The sequence below is a fragment of the Tasmannia lanceolata genome, unplaced genomic scaffold (genome assembly GCF_043159265.1).
Source record: "Tasmannia lanceolata isolate RefF3 unplaced genomic scaffold, GAP_Taslan_0.1 ptg000037l, whole genome shotgun sequence".
NCBI classification, from domain to species: Eukaryota; Viridiplantae; Streptophyta; class Magnoliopsida; order Canellales; family Winteraceae; genus Tasmannia; species Tasmannia lanceolata.
The window spans coordinates 40,968,955-40,986,412 of record NW_027518714.1 but is presented as its reverse complement, the minus strand read 5'-3'; the positions used below and the strand labels follow the sequence as shown (position 1 = coordinate 40,986,412).

General features: G+C 39.7%; 1 protein-coding gene across 2 annotated transcripts in view; it reads right to left on the bottom strand.

The window, feature by feature from the left end:
- Nucleotides 1-17,458, bottom strand: part of LOC143861747 (uncharacterized) — an 84,772-nt gene that overhangs the window by 6,628 nt on the left and 60,686 nt on the right. For both annotated transcript variants that reach the window (XM_077372640.1, XM_077372641.1), the window contains one exon: nucleotides 17,305-17,374. In XM_077372640.1, coding sequence (XP_077228755.1) covers nucleotides 17,305-17,374 — 70 coding nt within the window. The remainder of the gene's footprint in view (nucleotides 1-17,304; nucleotides 17,375-17,458) is intronic.

Sequence of the window (17,458 nt, the reverse complement as noted above, 5' to 3'; positions counted from 1 at the left end):
AAAATTTCTAGCAGAGAGGATTCGAACATCAGGAACTGTAGTAAGGTGCTAGGTATCTACACCACAAGCACACAAGAAGAAAGTACACAAATAAAGCAGGGCTCAAGATAAACAAGCAGCAGAATTTCTTCAAGTTATGAAATCTCAACGGCTTCAAAAGAATAGCCAAAATGGAAACGTATCTGCACCACAAGCACACAAGAAGAAAGTAAACAAATAAAGCAGGGCTCAAGATAAACAAGCAGCAGAATTTCTTCAAGTTATGAAATCTCAACAGCTTCAAAAGAATAGCCAAAATGGAAACGTGGAAAAAAGTGACAAATCCAAAGAAATATGTTTCCCTTGGCTGCTACAGCCTTGACTTGTAGGAAAACAACCCCTGGAAATATGTTGCCCTTGGCTGCTACAGCCTTGACTTATAGGAAAACAACCCCTAGACTCCCTTTTATAATTGTAAGTCACAGGCAATAATGTTCTAAACCACATAACTACTTATGATTTTTCTGAGAGAGAACCCAGATATTACAGACTTACACAAGAAAAAAATCCTAAACCTACAAAAAGTCTTTGAAATCTTCACAACTCCTAATCTCTTCCGGTCTCTTTGATCGGATGTCCAAACTGATGCTTGATGGCTGAAGTTAGATTCGATGGAGGAAGAAGAAATGGAAAAGAAAGAGTGGAGAAGGAAAAAGGAAATGTTGTGAAGAGTGGAAGGAGAGAATGAGACTCCTTTGCCTTATATTAACATACATTATTACAATAACCAAATTTCCCTAAATGAGGGCAAAGAATAAAGGAAACAAAATATACACTTGCATGACCATCTATCTCCATACCAAATATACATAGAATATAATACAATACATTACAACCCCCCCCCCCCCCACCCCCCACCCCCTCAAGCTGGGCAATATAGATTTGACATGCCCAGCTTGATACTACTATCTTGAAGAAGAGTGTGCCCTACAGCAATAGAAGGATAAAAACCAGTTGATGCGACGAGCGAACAAATGGATGGGCCAAGGACCCATCACAATTTTTTTCCTTGATACAGTGAGCATTACGTCAATATGCTTCATTCGATGTGGATAGAAGCTTGGTTGTCACAATGAAAAGGCATTGGACCTAGGGTATGAAAACCAAACTCAGAGAGCTGGGAATGAAGCCATAGAAGCTCACATGCGCCATATGATGTAGCCATGTATTCTGTGTCAGCACTAGAGCGAGAAATAACTAATTGTTTCTTGCATTTCCATGTAACTAAATTGCCCATAAGGTGGATCCAGCCCAATCTGCAACTGTATAAGAAGAGATATCCATGTGATCATGACAATGTAATGTGGGTGGCTTAAGAGGGAAGAAGAAGAAAATTAGAATTCAAGAACACAACAAGAGAAGAAGAACCAAAACGGAAGCAAAGCTCAACCCAATTGATATTCCATCAATTACATAAGTTAATCAACATCCAAAATCCCCTCTAAAGATGGTTTCTAACCCTTTAAAAGAAAAAAAGAGAAAATTCATTCAACCCCCTCCACTAGCTAACTTAGCGACTAACATAACATTCATAGCATTGAAACTCACTAACTTGGACTGGTTTGGGAACCTACATACACAGTCCACTAAAACTGCCATAACTTTCTAACCAGTCAAATTTTCGAGCACAAATACTTGTTGGTAAGATCTCAAAAAGAACTACAACTTTGTAGTTTACCACTTTCCATAATTCTGCCATTTAGAGGTCCAAAAATCAGGTTAAAAAACGGTCAGAAGCTTTAATGCAGGAATGCAACTTGGAACTCCACCAAAAACACCTAGGCATGACATGGCTGCCACTACCATGTTGGCACTGCATCATCATCTCCAGGTGAGAAAGAACTCGCCCACGAGTTCTCATCAAGCTCTCCATGATAAGTTGTCAAGTCTTTGACATTGAAAGTAGGGTGAGTATTGATATTTGGAGGAAGCTCAATCTTGTATGCATTATTGTTCATTTTCTTGAGAATTCGACATGGGCCAATCTTCTTCTCCTTGAGCTTGTCATAGGATCGGGCTGGAAATCGTTCCTTCTTCAAATAAGCCCACACAAGATCACCTTCATTGAAGATTTTGATTCGGCAATGAGTATTGGCCGCTTGCTTGTACTTCTCGGTATTTTCTTCAAGATTCTTCTTCATGAATATTTGTTATGGTACTAGCAAAATCTTCCGCCTTCTTGTTGGACAACGATGGATCGGGAATGGGTGCAAGATCAAGATAGTGTTTTGGAATTTTTCCATAGATCACTTTAAATGGGCTCTTACCGGTAAAACAATTCACAACATAATTATAAGAATACTCCGCTTGGAGAAGCACCATATCCCATTGCTTGGGCCTCTTTGCCGCTAAACTCCTAAGCAAGTCTCCCAAAATTCGATTCACCACCTCGGTTTGTCCATCGGTTTGCGGGTGATAGGCGCTACTATAGAGCAAAATAGTACCAATTCTTTTCCACAAGCATCTCCAAAAATGACTACGGAATTTAGTATCCCTATCCGAAACAATGGACTTGGGAGTACCATGATGCTTAACTACCTCATTGAAATAAAGATTAACATAGGAAGCATCCATAGTCTTTTGTAAGGAATGAATGGGCCATTTTAGAGAAACGGTCAACAACTACAAAGATGGAATCATTACCTTTTTAAGTTCTCGGCAAGCCATCCACAAAATCCAGACTAACATCTTCCCATAGAGCATTAGGAAGTAGAAGTGGACTGTAGGTACCGGTGTTTTGAGTATGTCCCTAGCATGTTTAGCATATTCGGCACCTCTTCACATAACGCATCACATCTCGGTAAATGGTCGGCCAAAAATACTTCTCTTTCACTAGCAAAATAGTTGTCTCTTCCAAAATGTCCTCCTAAACCTCCCGAATGTAGTTCTTTTATAACATACTCTCTAAGGGAGTATTTTGGAATGCATAAGCGAATCCCCTTAAAGAGAAAGTCATCTTGAAGAAGATAATCTTCATGCTTCCCTTCTTTACAAAGCTTCCAAATTTCACCAAAGTCTTCATCATTAGCATACATGTTTCTAATGGTATAAACCCTTCAAGTTGTACACTCACGGAATTAAGAAGGCCACTCTTCTACTAAAAGCATCCGCCACTTGATTGCACTTTCCACTCTTATGACGCACTTTGCATGTCTTCGATTAAGGCTTCCTTGATTGTTGATGTGCTTGAGAGCTTCATAATCAGAATTCAAAACAAACTCCCTTTGAACAAGATACGATCGCCAATGCCAAAGTGCTTGAACAGTGACATAAAATTCCACATCATAGTAGAGTACTTCTTTGCTTCACTGAGTTTTTCACTAAAGAAGGCAATGGGATGACCTTCTTGGCTAAGTGCTCCACCAATGCCCACATGAGAGGCATCACAATCAACCTCGAACATCTTCTCAAAGTCCGGCAAAGCAAACACAGGAGCACTAGACAACTTGAGCTTTATAAGTTGAAAACTCTTTTTCGGCCTCCATAGTCCACTCGAACCCATCTTTCTTCATGCAATCCATCAAGGGGGCTGATATGGTGCTGAAATTTCTTAGGAATTGGCGATAAAATAAGGCCAATCCATGGAAACTCCTCACTTCTTGCAAGCTCTTTGGAGTAGACCATTCTTGGACAACTTTGATCTTCTTATCATCCACTCTAATCCCTGTTGAAGTTGAAACGAAGCCTAGGAAAGCTAGGCTATTTGTCATGAAAGAACACTTTTTGAAGTTTACATAGTTTTTCACCTCTCAAAGTGGTTAGAATAACCTTCAAATGTTCTACATGCTCACTTTTATCATGACTATAAATAAGAATGTCATCAAAATAAACAACAACAAACTTTCCAATGAAAGGGCGAAGGACTTTATTCATTACCCGCATGAAGGTACTTGGAGCATTGGAGAGACCAAATGGCATAACAAGGCACTCATATAAGCCTTCACATGTCTTGAAAGCGGTCTTCCATTCATCACTCGGCTTGATTCAAATTTGATGGTAGTCGCTTCTAAGATCAATCTTGGAAAATATCTTTGCACTGGCAAGCATGTCAAACATATCATCAATTCTTGGAATGGGAAACCGGTATTTGATAGTGATTCGGTTTATGGCACGACTATCCACACACATACGCCATGTTCCATCTTTCTTTGAGTAAGGCCGGCACTGCACAAGGGCTCATGCTTTCTTTGATGTAACCTTTCTTCAACAACTCCATGACTTGCCTATTCAACTCTTCATGCTCTTTAGGACTCATACGGTAGTGAGCCTTGTTGGGAAGATTTGAACTGCGGAAATCAAATCAATTTGATGTTGAATGTCTCTTAAAGGAGGGAGTCCATTGGGCAACTCATTGGGTCTGACATCCTTAAATTCATCCAGGAGAGGTTCAAACTCACTAGACACATTGAAGGACATTTCCAAATCTTTCGCCACTAGCATGTAAATGATACCACTACTCTCACTTTCTCTTGCAAACATTGATGAAATGAGAAAATTACTAACCTCTTGTAAAGATTTGGGTGTCTTTTTGATGCAGATGATAGGCCTAAATTAAATAAGTGGTATATTTGCCAATTAGTACTTTTATTAGGAATATTTTAGTCATTTATTGTTTAGAGTTCTTATTTTAGTAGGCTTCTTTAAGAGTTCATGTTTAGGTAGGTTACTAATTGTTATTTGCCTATTTATAGGCCTTCTTTACAGCTTTTGTAAGAAGAACTTTGATGATTAATAAAGGTAAGAACTTTGATGTAGAGCAAGGCAAGTTAAAGGCTAAAGCAAAAGGTAAGAACTACTTTTGGTTTTTACCAACTAAAGGTTCCTTGCCTAGCAAATTACCACAAAAGGACATTTTATTCTCAGTCAAAGTTAAAAGAAGAAAGAGTCATGTCAGTGTGACTAAAGTTGATTGTAGAAAGACAACTTTCCAAGCCTTTTTTCTCCCTAGACCACCCCTCCTTTATGTTTTTGACTTTTCTTTTCCTTAACACTTTCTTTAATTCACACCCCAATTTTCCTTTCGTGCACCCCCACCTTTTTTTAAGTGATATTTACCACCGCCACCCCTTCCTTTAGGAAAGAGCAATTTGACAAATCAGAAAAAAATAAAAAAAAATCAGAAAAAATAAGAGACAGACTTCTGTTTATCTCTCTCTAGCCCCTCTCCTCGCTCCATCAAATTTTCTCTCTCCTTGTTTGGGCTCTTTCTGCTCAAACTTGGCCCTCGACCTCAACACGAAAGTTGTTCGTGACAACTTTTAGAACGCATCCAGCCTATTTTCAGCAGCGAACAACAGTCTTCAGCACCATTGCAGGAGCAATCCAAGCCGTTGATCGCGTTCCTTCTTCCGATCATCAGCTTTCACTCATCCGATTTCAGATCCGCGACAGACAGTGTGTTTCTTTCGACATGCCATACAGAACAGAGGGTTGATTTCAGTTTTCGTCATCGATCTCTATGACTCCACCATTTATTCCATTTTTTGATGGGTACGACGAAAGCAATTGGAATGGCCGCACTCACTTTCACTATTATGAAGATGCATGTTTACATTGGATTGATGCTCAAGACGCATATCATGAATACAATGGCCATAATCACCGCCAGACTATCTAATGGGCTAAAGAAACTGTGCGACGACAAACCCGATGCTCATGGAGCCACATTGAAACAAACCATCGTAGAAGACGTGAGCAACCAATCTGTCGTTGGGAGGATGTTCGTGATGCGTTTATGAATATTTATGCGCTCGACTATTTAAATCAACAGAGATTGAATCGTGAGCGAGCGTACAGAGTGTTGTGTAGTGTTGAAAGTAAAGTCGAATCCCTCCTTGACCGACTAAAAGAAGACTGTCATTATATATGCGAAGCTAAAATTGTAGCTGAAAATTCAGTGCGTCGTATACGTTAGTCAGATTTGCAGCGCCAACTTCACTCTTCTGAGGCAGATATTGTGGCAGATCCACGTGAGGCTTTTCCCTTGACAGAGTTGATCGAGCATCGTCCTGAGTCAGAGCCGAGTGACATGACTGTTGAGCCATTACCTGAGACAGATGATCGCGAGCATATTACAGAGGATTGCCTTATATTTGCGAAGATTGATCAGATTGCCAAGACTTGTGCCGACACAGATGATCTTGTTCGGCAGATTGATCATGAGGTCCATCACCCTGACATCACTCCCCAGCTTCAGTCCTAGACGCTGATTTTATCATTGATTCTACTGAGCCTGATGAGATACCAGCGGATGATTTTCATGTTGATTCTCCTACGCCTACTGAGCTATCAGATCATGTTGATTATGTGGAGGGTGTTCCCCGATTGGTACCACCCATAGGTGTTTTGCCGATCACGCCGATCCAGGACGAGTACATTGCCATCTTCCCAACTTCTCTGATTCTCACGAAAGGCTTGTATTTTGATGATTTTGCATGGATGCTTTCTTCCATATTCCGCCGCCAACCTTTCAGATCACTTTCATTGTTGTCTCGAGCATTAGCCATCAGGATTGCTTCAGACGGATTGCGCCTATTTCTGCTTCATTGGATTATTTTCATATTTGACCCAAGTGCACTAGAACTCGAGGGCAAGTTCTTTTCAACCGGGGGAGAATGATGCAGATGATAGGCCTAAATTAAATAAGTGGCATATTTGCCAATTAGTACTTTTATTAGGGATATTTTAGTCATTTATTGTTTAGAGTTCTTATTTTAGTAGGCTTCTTTAAGAGTTCATATTTAGGTAGGTTACTAATTGTTATTTGCCTATTTATAGGCCTTCTTTACAGCTTTTGTAAGAAGAACTTTGATGATTAATAAAAGTTGATTGGCTTCTCCCCTTAAAAGTTTCTTCTCCTCCCTCTAATTTCGTCTCTTTTTTTTCTCTTATTCTATTCTCTTCTTCCCTTCGTCTTCTATTCTCTTCTTCCCCTATTCGTCTTCTCTTCTATTCTTCTTTTTCTCTTCTGTTCTTCCCCTATTCTTCTAATTCTATCCCCTTTCGTCTATTTCTCTCCCCTTTTCTCAATTTTTCTTCACAGTGCTGCATCACTTTTCCTCCTTACTAGGCAAAAGAACAATCTCCACTTTTCGCATTCGAAAGCTATATGTATTTTTACAACCATCATAGGTAGCATTTCTATCATATTGCCATGGCCTTCCTAAGAGTATGTGACACACATCCACAGGGACAACATCACACAGAACTTCATCATGGCAAATCTTACCCATAGGAAATGAAACTAAACATAGTTTAGTAACTTTTACCTCGTTACCCTCCTTAAACCATGCAATTCGATAGGGCTTTGGATGTGGTTCGGTTTTGAGCTTGGGCTTGTTCACCATTTTATGAGATACGTTCTCAAAACTCCCACCATCGATCAAAATGGTGCAAACCTTGTCATGAGATTTGCATCGAGTCTTGAAAATATTGGAACGGAGCCAATCATCATCGAATTCAACCTTTGGTGTAGCAAGTGCTCTATGGATCACCAAGCTTTCTCCTTCTTCAGGTTCGATTTCTTCATGTTGTATGTCATCTTCCTCATCATATATGAGCTAATTTGAATCATCAACAAAATCATCATCATTTTCTTCATCACCGAAGGCCACTACTTGCCTCTTTGGACAATCTTTGAAACGATGGCCAACCTGACCACACTTGAAACAAGCATTTGAAATGTTGGGATGATTGGGCTGATTTCCAACTTGATGTGTAGGGGCTGATTTTGTAGAATTTCTGTTGAAATATTCAGACGTTGACTTAATGCCTCCACATTGTGAAGATTCACCTTTAGAAGAAGGAAAGAGACTACGAACATCCACATACTTTTTAGCACCACGACGAGAAAGCTTAGCCTCCACCTTCAAGGCTAGTTGATAAGCATCATTGACGCTCAATGATCGGTGCATTTCCACCTCATCACAAATCGAAAACTTCAAACCATCAACATACCTTGCCACAAGTTGATCTTCACTCTCTTGAATATCATTACGAGCCATGAGTTTGTAGAATTCTTCGGTGTAGTCCAACACACTCTTGGATTCTTAGCGTAGGTTGTTGAATTGAGAAAAGATAATTTGAGAAAAATCCAATGGAAGAAATTTCTCCTTAGCCTTGACTTCATTTTCTCCTAAGAAGAGATCTTATACTTTCCTTTGCGGATTCTCATCTCTTGAACTTTATCCCACCATGTTGAAGCGTAGCCACGAAGCCTTGTATCCACAAACTTCACACGTTGGCTTTCGGGTTTCTCTTTATAATCAAAGAACTTCTCAATGGCACTAAGCCATTCAAGAAACTCTTGGAGTTGTAGACGACCATGAAACTCCAGCAAGTCACAAGAAACTCTTAGGGTTGTAAACGACCATGAAACTCCAGCAAGTCAATCTTGACGGTGTCGAAATCACGATAGAACCTTCCCAACCTAGCCTCCTCACGAGTATTGGCGAAGGGATTCACATCGGATTCATCACTAGAACCTCCACGGCTTGATCCACGAGGCTCACTACGAGCCTCTTGGCGTTCAAGACGCATGGTAAGTTGCTGAACTTGTCTTTGAAGCGCTTGAAGTTCATCATCTCTTTCATCTCTCAAATCTTCCATCATTTGGTTACCACGTCTTCCTCTACCTCTTCGTGCCACCATGAAAATCAAAACGAAGCTAGCTCAAGAGAGTAACGTTGGCTCTGATACCAGATAATGCGGGTGCTTAAGAGGGAAGAAGAAGAAAATTAGAATTCAAGAACAATACCTTTCAAAAAAAAGAAAAAAAAGAACAATACAAGAGAAGAAGAACCAAAATGGAAGCAAAGCTCAACCCAACTGATATTCCATCAATTATATAAGTTAATCAACATCCAAAATCGCCTCTAAAGATGGTTTCTAACCCTTTAAATAAAAGAAAACAAGAGAAAATGCGTTCAACCCCCTCCACTAGCTAACTTAGGGACTACCATAACATTAATTGCATTGAAACTCACTAACTTTGACTGGTTTGAGAACCTACAGACACAGTCCACTAAAACTACCATAACTTTCTAACCAGTTGTCCAATTTTAGAGCACAAATACTTGTTGGAAAGATCTAAAAAAGAACTACAACTATGTAGTTTACCAATTTCCACAATTCTGCCATTTAGAGGTCCAAAAATCAGGTTAAAAAAGGGTCAGAAGCTTTAATGCGGGAATGCACCTTGGAACTCCACCAAAAACACCTAAGCATGACATGGCTGCCATGTTGGCAATGCATCACAATGATACACAAATCCAGTCAGGTCTGGACATGACGAAGCGAGGAACGCGACTAACCATGCTAAGGGCGAAGATGATATCCAACTGAAAAATTGTCAAGTAGATAAGATGGCCTAGAAGACATTGGTACTCCTGAGGATCGGACATTAGCCCCCCCTAACTAAAACGGAGAGAGAAGTTCGGATAGATGGGAGAACTAGCGGGTTTGCATCCTAACATCCAGTATCCTTCAAGAGATCAAGGGCATACTTTAGCTAAGAAGGGAATATCCCTTTGTTGGATCAAGTGATCTCAAAAGCCAAAATGAACTTCATTCTGCCCAAGTTTTTCAGTTTAAAAATCCTAGTTTTCACCTTTTGCTCATCTGCCTTGAAACCCTTAGAAGATACAGCATATCCCAAGAAATTGATGTTATTAGGAAGAAAAATCCATCATTTAAGATTTAATTACAACTATTATTGTGGTACATTTAGCATCAAATTTAAATGTTTTAGATGCTCTTCAGGGGTACGACTAGAAATCAAAATATCATCGAAATTGATAATTACAAATCAATCAAGTAATGACCAAAGTATTTGGTTCATAGCCGCATGAAGGTGCTCAAAGCATTAGACAGCCCGAATGGAACCACTAACCACTCGTAAAACCCATCCCTTATATTCAAGGGAGTTATGCACTCTTTGTCAAGTTGTAAGCAAATCTGGTGGTACCCGCTCAATAGGTGAATCACTGAGAAAATCTAGGATCCATGCAGTGCATCCAACATGTCTTCTAATCAAGGGATTGGAAATTTATACTTGATCGTGATTGTGTTGATAGTGCTGCTATCAATGTATGAAATACCCCAAAACGTAAAACATTTTTGGAGTGGGGTATTTTTGTCCCGAAATATTAATTTATAAAATATTAAAATAAAATTAGAAATAAACTAGTTTCTTAGTTAGAATAAGTTGAGGTTTCCAAAAGCCTGCTATTTTAGGACTCTTAATGAGAGTCTATAAAAACACACTTAAGCTACAGATTTTAGAACTTTAACCCTAAAGAGAAAACGTGTGGAGCTTTTGGGAGAGGAGATTGAGGAAAGCTTGGGGATCCATCTCCTAAAGAGGTATGTAAATCAAATTAAAAATATAATTATGATTTATTCGACTCTACAGAATTTCACATCTCTTGGGAATAAAAGTTAGAACGTATCTATAGTAATTAAATCAATCTTTGTGTTCTTCGAGTGAAGAACCATTGATTTGGGTTGAGGGAAACTCGGTTTTCCCGAAGATCTTCGTGTATTTCCGCATTGGATTCCCTAATCAATTAAAGAAAATAAGAGATAATTTATTAAGATGTTTAAATGAACAAGAATAAAGGACTATCGGGTAGAAAACCGGAGAAAAATAGTGTTCATGTGCCAATTGGGAAAACCCAAATCGCGATTCTTGGACGCCCGAAGGAGACGTCTGAGGGGTCTCTCGGACGCCAGAAGGGCAAAGGTCGAGCGCTCGAAGACGTGAACCAAAGAGGTATCCGAGAGGGGGGAAATCTTAGAGACGCCCAAAGGGGTCCTCGGACGCCCGGTTCGGACGCCCGAACACACTATTAATGCCGAATTTAGGAATATTTTTCCAATAAGTTTTGGGGACACAGATTTGTTCTGTAAAACCTAGATATTAATCCAAAGTGATAATTAAAGGTTAATATGAACTGTAGGTGATACTACACAGTGATTTAAAGATCTTGTTCGTGGGAAACAAATCAAACGAATACTACAGGTAAGTAGACTTGTTCTATCACAGTTTCTCTAATCTTGAATATGAATCATTATGCAAAGTTATGCATGTTCTTGAATGATATTGATTGTGTTAGTGTACACAAGGGTCAATATTCACAGTATGGTATGACTCCTAGTTCGGATCTACCATATGCACGTATGTGCCAGTTAGACTTTTATAGTCACAGTTTTGGATCAGGAAATGGTGTTATCCGAGTGAAGATGCAACAGTTAATGCCCTTTGAGATGAAGTGTTTTGCATGATTGCTAGTGTATGAGACTTTTTCTAGGCCATCGAAGGAAGGTCACGAATCAAGTCGCAGTTATAACCTTATGCAGTATTTTCGAAGGTGTAATCCCGTACGAGATCGTTAGGATTCGGCTTCCTATGAGTTAGTAGGCAGGTTCCGTTGGCTACGTAGTCTACCAGTACTAGTCTCACTCTACTAGGCATCAGGCGCAGTTACAGTCACAGTTACAGTTATGCATGTTTATGTCAGTTATACAGTTTGCTAGCTAGATTGCTATGCCAGTTACGGTTTTTATATATCTTACCGGTTATTCTGTTATATTGATTGATATCATGTTGTCAGTGTAGACATTTCTATTTCACTGGGCGTTAGCTCATTCCACACATTCTATGTTACAGGTGGAGGACAGTAGGATGCTTGTTGCGCGGGCTTGGGAGTGAGCAAAGACGATAGTCTAGGAGTTTATTGTTTCTTTTATTTCAGTTATTAAGACAATAGTAGTAGCGGGAATAACCTTTAAGTAATTCATTTGGTTTACATTGATGTAGTCCATTGGACAAGAGATTTTAGTTTCCGCATTGATTACTCTGATGGTGAATTAATTAATTAGTTATTATTTTAGTGGCTCTGTTTATGAGACTGCCTTACATATTCGTTGTTTGATGAATATGTGGCGCTGTTATGTGCCTAGACCGGAATTCGGTTTGGGGGCGTGACAGTTTTGTAGTATCAGAGCATAGGTTTGAAAACCTAGAGACCTTAAACACTAGAACACATACTCGACGTGAGAGTGGGGATCACATGGGGAACGATATATGTATATAAGTATATGTATATCTAATATCTAATTTTGTTCATGTATAAATATTACTTATATTGAAACCATCAATGTACTTATGGACATTATTTATTGACATAGGTCAGGATGCCTCCTAAATAGTACAAAAGGAACAAGGGACGGTACAAGGTAAGTCCCAGGAATCAGTCGGACGTTCAATGGACACAGAGGCGATAATTGGAGCGAATATAAACCCACAAGAAAATCAGCATGAAGAGGCCCCAATTGATGATCAGCAAGCAAGTTCCACGAATCATCCGTCTGGGACTCAAAATGGAAAGGAGGAACAACCGGGATCTCTGAGCCTTAGGGATATGATGAAAACCTTAGTGGGAGTGGTGAATATGCAAGCAAAGCAGAATCAACCCCAGCCACAGCCTCAACTAAAGCAAAACAGTCACTGATAACTCCTTTTAAAGAGAGTTCAGATCCACTTGAGGCTGAGTAGTGGTTGGATGACACAATAAAGATCTTTGACTATTTGGAACACACGGATCAAGAGAGGCTAGATGCAGCTACCTTTATGCTCAGAGGTGACGCAAATACTTGGTGGAAGATGGAAAAGCTCACCGTGTGGAAGGACAAACAGTGTACTTGGAAGGAGTTCCAGACAGCCTCAATGATAAGTTCTTTCCCGAAGGCATAAAAATTTTAAAAGAAAATGAATTCTTTAACCTGAAACAAGGAGGTATGACAGTATCTGAATATGAGGCCAAATTCAGCAAGTTGGGGAAATTTGCACCTTCATGACTTATGGGGGATGACGGAGCCTTAGCCCGTCGATTCCAGGAAGGGCTTAGAGAACCCATCAAGCAGAGAGTTAAGGATTTCCAAATTCGCACAATGTACATCCTCCAAGTTCCATCCTTCTATGTGGTAAGGTAGGAATCACATATGTAGACACTCTCGATCAAACCCTTCTTCAATAAATTGGTGACCTTCCAATGTAATTTTCATACTCATGTGGTAGTGTGGAAAATGTAGTAATGCTTGGCAAGCACTAGATCAATGTGATGTTGAATGTGGAGCAACAAGTTTGTCAGGAAGATCTTCCATGCTATGTCCCTTTACTCCCTAAAGAGAGGTTGGAAAGGCGCCATAATAGTTGTAGGTAGAATCCCTTTGTTTAGAACGAGTGCTTACACCCTTTCGTGATCCATGCTTTCCTCTCATATGCAAGAATGTGATTTTCTTCTCTCTTTATTCTTTAAGAAAATATGTGAAGGAACCTCTATCTTACTACCACGGCCTTCCAGGCAATATATTGCATGCATCCACACAGACAATGTCACACCATACACAATCTTTGTACTTTGGGCCAATAGAAAAGGGGATCAAAACACTCGAAAGAGACATTGAGTAGAGATGCCAAGATAACACTTGAAAGAGACCTTGAGTAAGGATGCTCGATACCACTTGTGATGGACCAACTAACCTCGTTTCCCAAATGAATGTCAACAGTAGTATCATCCAAATATGGACAAATTCCCAAATGTGATACCGCTTTCCTTAATATTCGTCCCCACCAGTTGTATGCAAAGGGGATCCGCGAACTTGCCTCCAAGATACAATGAAGCCTAGTAGGAATTTCTTACTAATGTTTGATGATGCTATGCACAAGCGGGAATCAAACTCGAAACGGCCTCCGAGAATAACGAGCCTTAGAGAAAGATCTAGTTACTGTTTCTGCAGAATAACAGTAACTAGAGAAGGAAACAATAAAAAAAATATGAAAAAATTGTCTTTGGGGGACTTTGAAAAGATGTAGAAATGGGTTGAACACCCCACAATAGCACTACAAATGTGTATTTTCGGTTCTGTTATGAAATCGCTGTGATTTGATCAATTTATAGAGTTTCTAGTGTCTTTTCCCTTTGAAAACACCCCTTCAAGGCACCTTTCCATATCAGTTTGAAATTTGACAGTTAGATCCTGCCCATTCGCGATTCTACAGTCCAGATCAATCCTGGAGTGGTTGTTGGGTTGTGTAAAACCCCCGTCCTCTCCCTTAGCCGCTAGATCATGACCAACCAGCATCCCATTGCTCGGATCGCACCCGATCGGCTTCTGATTGTTGGTACGCGAATGGGCGTGGTCTGACGGTCCAGATTGAACACAATCACATACTATCTGTTTCCCACGATCCAACGCTCCGGATCGATCTCGATCCATCACTAGCCATTGGGGAACAACCAAGAGATCCTACGGTGCAGATCACACCTGCCCGGGATCACATCCGATCAACCTGATCTTGATCCAATGGCTTAGATCAAATCTGAAAAAATTTAAGCGCTCCAATCGCTCCTCGTGACGATGCATACGGGCAAAGTGCAAAGTGCGCTAAAAAGCGACACTATAGCCCACCGTCCATGCCACTCTCACGTGCGCGTCCGGTGCATTCCCGCAGGTCCACCACTTCCAAAACCCACTAGTGCTACAAAGCAAGAACGAGAAGTGGATAAAGCTTTATATGCCCATCTTCACTTTCTAAAACTTTCAATGTGGGACTATTTTTCCCACCATTTCCATGATGCCCACCTAAGTTTTATATTTGGTTTCGTTTCAACCGAAATTTCGGTTTCGGTCTAGAAATCGGAACGAAATCCAGCCGGAATTTGTTTCGTTCCAGGTGTAGACTACCATGAGACGTTCTCCTCAGTTGTGAAGATACCTTTAGTCCGAGTCCTCTCCCTCGCAGTCAATAATGGCTGGCATCTTCACCAATTAGATGTGAAGAACGCTTTTCTGCATGGCGACCTCCTTGAAGAGGTGTATATGGAGCAACCTCCAGGTTATGTTGCTCAGGGGGAGTTGTCCTCATCAGTCTGTTGCCTCATAAAATCAATATATGGGTTGAAGCAGTCTCCACGTGCATTGTTTGGCAGATTTAGTGAGGCAGTTATGAGGTTTGGCCTCAAACAGTGTCGTGGATCACTCAGTATTCAGTTATCAGCAGGTTGCATTATGTTGATTGTAGATGTCGATGACATCATTATTACAAGCAGTGATTCAAGGGGACTTCGGAAACTGAAAGCCTGCTTGCAAAAAGAGTTCGCGACAAAGGACTTGGGACGTCTCAGATATTTTCTTGGGATAAAAGTTGCGTACTCCTCTAATGGTTTATCTCTATCACAGAGGAAGTATGTTCTGGATTTGTTAAAAGAGACCGGAAATCTTGGTGTGAAACCTGCAGCTGCACCCATAGATCCAAATGTGAAACTTGTTCCACAAGAGGGTGATTTGTTGAAGGATCCTGGTAGGTATAGAAGGCTTGTGGGCAAGCTTATATACCTTACTGTTACTCGTCCTGATATATCCTATGACGTTGGGGTAGTCAGCCGGTACATGACCTCCCCTCGTACTTCACATTGGAATGCAGTGGTTCAAATCCTCAAATATCTGAAGGGTGCGCCAGGAAAGGGATTACTATTCAAACGGCATGGTCATACACAAATTGTGAGGTTCTCAGATGCTGATTGGGCTGGATCTCCTGCTGATAGGAGATCGACTACCGGGTATTGTACCTTTATGGAAGGTAACCTGGTTTCATGGAAAAGTAAAAAAAGGACGTCATTGCAAAATCAAGTACAGAGGCAGAATACAGAGCCATGGTGCATACTACTACTAAGATTATTTGGTTGAGATCACTCCTATTTGAGATCGGCATTGTGTTTCCTTCGCCTTCACAGTCATATTGTGACAACAGGGCAGCCATCTATATTGCAACAAATCCAGTCTTCTATGAGCGAACAAAGCACATCGAAGTCGACTGTCATTTCATCCATCAGAGAATCCAGAAAGGTGAGATACACGCTATATTTACTCGTTCTGCAAAACAGTTGGCTGATATGTTCACAAAGCTATTAAATAAATCAAAGCTGAGTGACATTTGTAAAAAAGTAGGAATGTATAACTTATACATTCTAGCTTGAGGGGGAGTGTTAGAATAAACCTATGGGCATTTTAGTCATTGTACAAATATTTTAGTATATAAATAAATGAGTGAGGGGGAGATACCTCAACTCACTTTTCTCATTCTCTCTCAACACAATGTTTTAAATTTTGGTTTCAGTTGCCACGGAAATGGAAGCTTTTGGTTGGAAATTTCGATGCTGCGACCTCCTACTGCCATTTCCAAGCAGAAAACCCGACACCGCCTACTGAAGAAGGTTCCCTACATACCTATTTACAATATGTACTTACAATATTTACACTGAACAACATTAATATTCAATTGTATATACTTTGAACAATGTTTCCTATGAAGATTCTCTCTTATATCTTATATAATTGGATTTTTTTATCAATTATTAGAAATAAGAGTGCTACAAACCAATGTTTTAAATTTTGGTTTCGGTTGCCACGGAAATGGAAGCTTTTGGTTGGAAATTTCGATGGAAATCCTATAAATTACAGAAATATATGCAAATGATGGAATTTAAAGATGAAATATCAGGAAAAGCTACAATAAGCACAAACACACACTTGGAAAGAATCACATAAGCAAGATAACCATCCATAATGGCTTAAAAACATCGAACATCTAGTGACATGCACTATCGCGCAAGTATGATAATTTAGAACAATCCAAATTTCACATGCACTTTATATAAATATTAATATATAATACATGCACCACATTTCGCATGCAATTCATATAAATATAATTATGTAATACATACTGATATAGTATACCGCTATTACACTTATGATTTCAGTAATGCATTTTTATCATTCTTGTTTTGATTTTTATGGGGACGGAAACAGAAACATTTCGGTAATTTCGACATAAACATTTCGGTAATTTCGTGTTGGTTTCAATGGACATTCAACACCATGCTACAAACCATGCATTCCGATTCCAATGTGTAAAGAAAAGTAAGTAATTAGTGAACTACAGGTTCGTTCTTTGTCATGTCTAGCTTCATGTTTTTGTTTTAACAATGTGTCATTAATACGAGCAATAAAAATTGATGATGACAAACAAATCCATAGATGTATCTATCTCAAAATGATTCACCAGAATAAAAAAGAACTATTCTACCATAGTTTGTGCAATTTCTACACCCTTTGGAAGTGCAAAAGAAAAGAGCAAATGCAATGGCAATAAAAGATTCTCATCTTCTCGCTTTAGGAACTTTCTGACTAAACCCATACATGTATCCTTTTTATTCCGAGCAGCATAATTTCTGTCTAGAGTTGTCAGCGTCAATTTTAAGGGGTCTACCTGCAGTATAGCAAGGAAAACATGAGAAACTCCATATGATTTTTCCCACAAAATGGGCAGTTAAAGTGATAAAAGTGTATCGCG